At 48.7% G+C, this 5,750-nt stretch overlaps 1 protein-coding gene across 1 annotated transcript; it reads right to left on the reverse strand.

The window, feature by feature from the left end:
• Positions 1-558: 558 nt before the first annotated feature.
• On the reverse strand, positions 559-3,942 carry LOC119310417 (rhamnogalacturonan I rhamnosyltransferase 1-like). The gene is made up of 8 exons (XM_037586179.1): positions 3,400-3,942; positions 2,967-3,034; positions 2,761-2,849; positions 2,504-2,669; positions 2,124-2,413; positions 1,840-2,044; positions 1,602-1,756; positions 559-1,158 (listed from the first exon to the last, which is right to left on the reverse strand). The coding sequence occupies exons 1-8, from the start codon at positions 3,686-3,688 to the stop codon at positions 915-917; spliced, it is 1,506 nt and encodes a 501-aa protein (XP_037442076.1). The 5' UTR covers positions 3,689-3,942; the 3' UTR covers positions 559-914.
• Positions 3,943-5,750: the final 1,808 nt, after the last annotated feature.

A 5,750-nucleotide genomic window follows, 5' to 3' on the forward strand; every position in this document is an offset into this window, starting at 1 on the left:
CAGGATCATGACTTTCGCCCGTAGATCTTAACCCGAGAGCTGAGGAAGTGCAAAAACTCCTCGACGGCGCCTTCAAGGAGGAAAGCGACGCCCACGGGCGCCGCCGCCGCCGGCCGGCGAGCATCGGCTAGGCTTTCGCCTGGAGCAGCACGAACAACAGTCCCACGCAGAGCACTCCGCTGGCCCGCACACCTCCGACGCCGCGAACACGCCACCGCCGCGCCAGAGCCACCTCCTCCCTCGTCGTCCGTCTGCCAAAACAGATGAGCCAGATCCAACATCTGGCACCCACCACCACTGCACGGGCACCGCACAGGGCACCGCACACCGGAGAACAGAGCTCCCAGTCGTGGCAGAACCCACGGACGCAGACAACCAAAACCGACCACAGCCGGCCAGATCCGGCCGAAGCCGATCCGACGAGCCGGCAACACCATCGACGAGCTGGCCACGGGGACGAGCTCGCACAGGCAGACCAGGGGGCTGCCACCCCCAGAGCTAACCACCAGTATCATCAGTCAGTTCAGCCAAATCATCCAAACTATGTACTGTACAATGGAAGAAGAACTTCTGACCATCACCATCACAATGTATATATGCATCACATCACATGCAAGGTCAATACAGAAACCGAAAACCCCAACTCGTGCGTGTAGTTTTCTTCTAACTCCTATGCTCATATGTACAACACAAAATCACATGCTGCTTATTCCGACAACAACAACGACGAAAAACTGGCAAAATCATGCCAATCTGTGTATATTATCACCTAGCAAAAGGCACTATTTATCTCCCAGGTGCCTGTCCCCATCAATGCAATTGCAACTAGATCTCCAATTATGCCTACTCAAGAAATGTAATCCAAGCCAAGCCAGCACAAGGCTCTGGAAAGAATGTGTATATATCCGGGGGTATCATAGAGCTGATAGCTCATCCGGTTGGTGCAAGCACTCATGAGGATTCGCGTAGAAGTAGTCCTCTTCCTTGGGTTTGTCCGGAATCACCTGCCTCCTGGACGGCGCGCCCATGCGGCTCGTGTGTGATGCCTTCACAGAGGAGGAGAAATCGGCCCAGCTCAATGTGCCGTTTTTGTACTCATCCACCAGCTCAACTATAAGTTTCCGGTCAAGTAGCACTGTCTTCTTGAACCCCAAGTATCTGTGGACAGGGTACAAAACAACAGTTGAATGAAAATGGGGCAAAAGGTTTTTTCAGAAACAAGATTATGACATCCCCATAGTTTCAGCTTGCAAACATTAATTTTACTGAGGATGCAATCATGAAAAAACTGTATACGCAACACCATTGTTCATGTTTCAGGCATTTGACTATTATCACGCAATTGAAATGAAACATTCTAAAAGTTTGGGTTTGAGAAAATCCTGCTACTCCTATAAGAATGGTTGAGAACATTGCGATCATGCAGCATGGCATGGGGCAGGTACTAGGTGTTTCTTTCCTTTCTTTCTTTCTTTTATGCGAGGAGGTAATAGTTTTTTTCTTGATATTTATTCCAAGGGACAAACTTCTATGTCTAGTCACAAGTATAACATGATACAGTGTCACATAACAAGGGAAAGGCTGGAACTTGACAAAAGTACCTGCGATGGCCTTCAACAACTTTTGCCATGTTACCATCATAAGTGGGGATGAAAACATCACTCTCCAAGGACACCATATAATCCAATGCTGCCATCTGGGAAGAATGGTTCTGGAAAAACCTGAGTCCTGAAGGCAATAACGTCTCCTTTCTTACCTGATCATCACCAATAACAAATAAACTTTAGATATAAAAGAGATGATAAGCATGCAGTTCTGTGTTGAAGATGTTGAACTAACCACATTGGGATAAGCTGAGGTCAGTGCAGCCATTCTTCTTTGTCCACCATATATTTCACCAGCAGCAATATATATTTGATAATGGCGATCAATGTCGAGTGCCTTTAGTACCATCGCAATCTCCTCTGGTGTTAATGGACAGAGCCCGTCTTTCCTCTTCGCCTTGGAGTCGATCACTTTCTCTTTCCACCATGGGTAAGCGTATCTTCCAAGTTCAAGGCACAATTCATTTGTCAACTAAAGGTCTACAACATCTTGAGAAAAATTGGATGAGGATGCAATACCTCATTCTTGTGAGCTCCTCGGCCTCCTCGTTGCTGCAACCATGTGTACACCCGGAGAAGGCAAGCATGTCCATCTCATACCGCAAGTGGAGAACCACAAAGGGTCCATTCTGACGAAGAATTTGAACCACACGCCTGCCCAGCTCTTCTATTTCAGGGGTAAATCTCAATGCATCAAAATTGACACGGCACCTCAGTTTCTGAATCTCCATGGGTAGGCCATTATTTGCAAGCCGAGCATCTGTTTTATTCAGATGGAGAACTTTGTACTTCTTTAATATTGGTAAAATCTGTTTTCCCAAAAACAACTACTTAGAATCATTATCTGGGTGTGCATATGATTCGGATACATCACAAGAAACGGAGAGATGCAAGCAAACCTGATTATGGTAATAGGATATATCAGACCAGCTGACAGGCGGCATGGAGCGAAGATATCCCTGTTCAACTCTCTTTTTCAGCCGTGGAGACAGCTCTTTCAGTATCCGGACCTCATCTCTCAATGATGCTATGAAGTAGTCCACATCAAATATATCTCGGAACTCACTGTAGGCAAAGCAACAGAAAAGGATAAGACAAAGGCAGTCCTTGAACTGAGTTGTTAAGAACTGCAGTGACAGCAGAAAGAAATGCTGACCTAGGATCAGCCCAAAATGAAGTTTTATCCAACTCCGGCACGATGAGTGTGACATTCAAGTATCTTGCAACCGTCACCATATCGCATATCTGATTTACCAGTGGAACTTTCATGGTTCAGTTCCAGTATTTGAACAGCAGCAATGGCTCAGAAATATAGACAGCGCAGTAAATTAGATGCATTGAGATGTCACAAGCTGTACTTACAGCGGCGCGCATCTGGTTGAGACCGCCATTGCAGGACACCATCAGATAGCCATTGTTCTTGTAGATTCCTGAACATAGAACCGAACAAATCAAATGGAGGTAGAGGCTGCAACAGGGTTAGAATCAGTAGTAGTAAACCGCACAGGAGACACCCAATGGTTAATCGAGCCATGGAAGTGAACTGTTCCCGACGAATGCGGAATCCTTGGACCAAATTGATCGGACATCAGCTGATCGACCCAAAAAAGAGGTGCTAACCCAACCAATCTCGCAGGGAAGGCGACAAATGGAAAGGGGAAAGCATTAATGGAAGGCCCGAATATTCCTGAGCAAAGAAGGAAGGGAAGCCGCCTGATTCGCAGATGATTCCTAATTCCTAACCGGAGAAGTGGGGGAGAAGGGGAGCAAAAGAAGCAGGAATCGACCGACATACGCTTGGGTGGCAGCGGTAGCGCGACGGCGGCGGCGGTGGCGGTGGCGGCGACCCTCTCGCGGTCCGCCGGCAGCAGCAGCGGGCGCTGCACGATGACGAGCGTCTGCGCGAGGCAGCCGGACCAGACCCCGCCCAGGCCCAGCACGCTGGGCGCCAGGTGCTCCCCGAAGGCCGCCGCGAGCAGCACCACGACGCAGGTCCAGAGCAGCACGGTGGTGCTGGCGCGCGCCACCCAGAGGCTCACCCGCGCCGCCCGCCGCGCCTTCCCGGCCTTCCCGCCGGCGCCCATCTCGTCCGCAGCGCCGCGCGAGAAGAAACCCCCCACCCGAGGCCGAGCGGGCAAGGCGGTGCTGTGCCGCGCCGCGCCGCCTCCCTCCTGCCCGCCGTCTGAATGGTACTCGCGCGATCAAAGCCCCTCTCTCCCACTCGCTTATATCTTGGGTTGTGTTTCCTACTAGTCCTCGCCTCCTCGCCGAAACCTGTGAGCGCGCTGCGCCGCAAGGGGGTGGCGGGTCCGTACTGCCGGCGCGGGCACCGGCGGCGAGGGACGAAGCGCGTGTCAAAGCGCGCCCGCGTGGCCAGGCTGGTCTATTTGTACGCACACGGCAGCAGCGGGGGCTGTCCGTACAAACGCAGCAGGTCTACACGAACGAGGTCTATGGACCGATGGGACAAGCTCACCGTGCCGGCCCGTAGAGTCAGAGGGAAGTGAGCGGGGATCGGTCCATGGAGCACGTCTATGGACGGTCTATTTTGACTCCGTTGCCTGAGGTGGGCCCCGGGGTCGTCTGTCATCAGGGGTGCTTCGTGTGGCTGACGCGTGGGGCCTGGCCCCGCGTGCCGAGAAAACGAACTTATCGCCCGGATAGATTTCTGAAATGGGAGGAAAGAATATTTGTGGTTGGCGCCCGAATGTCTGCGTTGCCCAGGAATACTACCTCGCAAGAAACCTTGCTTTCTGAGGTTGTAGTACTAGCAGCATTTATTTCCGAGAGAATTTTATTAGTACCATTGACAGAAATTAAAGCATTGATAGGAACTGGCAGACATTTGGTTTCGCATATCAAAGCTAGGACAAAATTTCTGTTTTAACCTTTTCTGCTATAACAAATTCAAAATTGATCTTGTTTTCAGAAAAGTTTCAACTCTGCCCTTTTTTGTCACGCCAACATTCCTGGCGTCCAACTTACACGGGAGACAATAGGTCCCTGACCCACTCGTCCGAACCGTTGGTTCGTTGACCTGCTACGTGAGGCCCAAACGCCATGTACCTTGGCGTCTCGCCCAGGTAACTGACTCACGCGCGTGGGCCCAACCCACGCATCCATCTCCTCTTCTCCCTGGCGGCGACCGAATGAACAAAGACCTCTCTCCCTCGTCCCTCTTCTCCCTCGCACCAAATCACCCCTTGATCTACGTCATCCTTCCACTACTAGGAGAAAGCCTACTAGTAGCGCTGATTTTTAGGCTAGCGGTAGCGCGGGTATAGTACGACGCTACAACTAACTTGTAGCAGTAGTGTTGGTTGTCCCGCGCTACTGCTAACCACACATAGCTAGTAGCGCTGGAGATAAACAGCGCTACGGCTAACCGTAACGCTACTGCTAAATTTTTCTGTATTTTCTTTTTTGTAGCATATTGGTGCTGTATTTGTACATGTTTTATATAGTAGTTTCATCATATGATTTTATGATCAAGATGAGTTATTATACCAGTGGGTGAAAGAGATATGAATTAGATTCAAGTGGAGGCAACATGATGCAAATCGAAAGTACTACCATGTTGCCTCCACTTGAATCTAATCCACGTTTATTTCACCCACTGATATATATATATAATAACTTATCATGCTCATATAACAACTCAGCATCATCATCATAATAATAACTCATCATCGTTATCATAATAAAAAGTCATACTCATCATCATCATATATAGGCATCTAACAACTTCTACTCGTTATCATAATAACAAGTCATACTCATCATCGATCATAGTCATAACCAACCCTAGTTAATTGTTCTTAGCACATGATCATGAGTATTAGCTAGGACCTGCTACCCATCTCTATGGTAAAATAGCATAAAATAACATAGCCCCTGACTCCATTATGGAGAATGGAGATTATCCTGTCTCTGATACGTCTCCAACGTATTTATAGTTTTTGATTGTTACATGATGTTATATTATCATTCTTGGATGTTTTACAATCATTTTATAGCAACTTTATATCATTTTTTCGGACTAACCTATTGACATAGTGCCCAATGCCAGTTGCTGTTTTTTGCTTGTCTTTTACTTTGCAGAATATCAGTACCAAACGGAGTCCAAACACAGCGAAACTTTTTGGA

The sequence above is a fragment of the Triticum dicoccoides genome, chromosome 5B (assembly GCF_002162155.2).
Source record: "Triticum dicoccoides isolate Atlit2015 ecotype Zavitan chromosome 5B, WEW_v2.0, whole genome shotgun sequence".
Classification (NCBI taxonomy): domain Eukaryota; kingdom Viridiplantae; phylum Streptophyta; class Magnoliopsida; order Poales; family Poaceae; genus Triticum; species Triticum dicoccoides.

What these genes read in the sequence shown, in the direction of transcription:
- LOC119310417 (XM_037586179.1), bottom strand. Translation starts at nt 3,688, where the DNA reads ATGGGCGCCGGCGGGAAGGCCGGGAAGGCGCGGCGGGCGGCGCGGGTG. An exon ending in TCATTTTGGGCTGATCCTAG is followed by an intron (nt 2,670 to 2,760) that starts GTCAGCATTTCT and finishes CTTTGCCTACAG; the next exon opens with TGAGTTCCGAGATATATTTG. An exon ending in GAGGAGCTCACAAGAATGAG is followed by an intron (nt 2,045 to 2,123) that starts GTATTGCATCCT and finishes TGAACTTGGAAG; the next exon opens with ATACGCTTACCCATGGTGGA.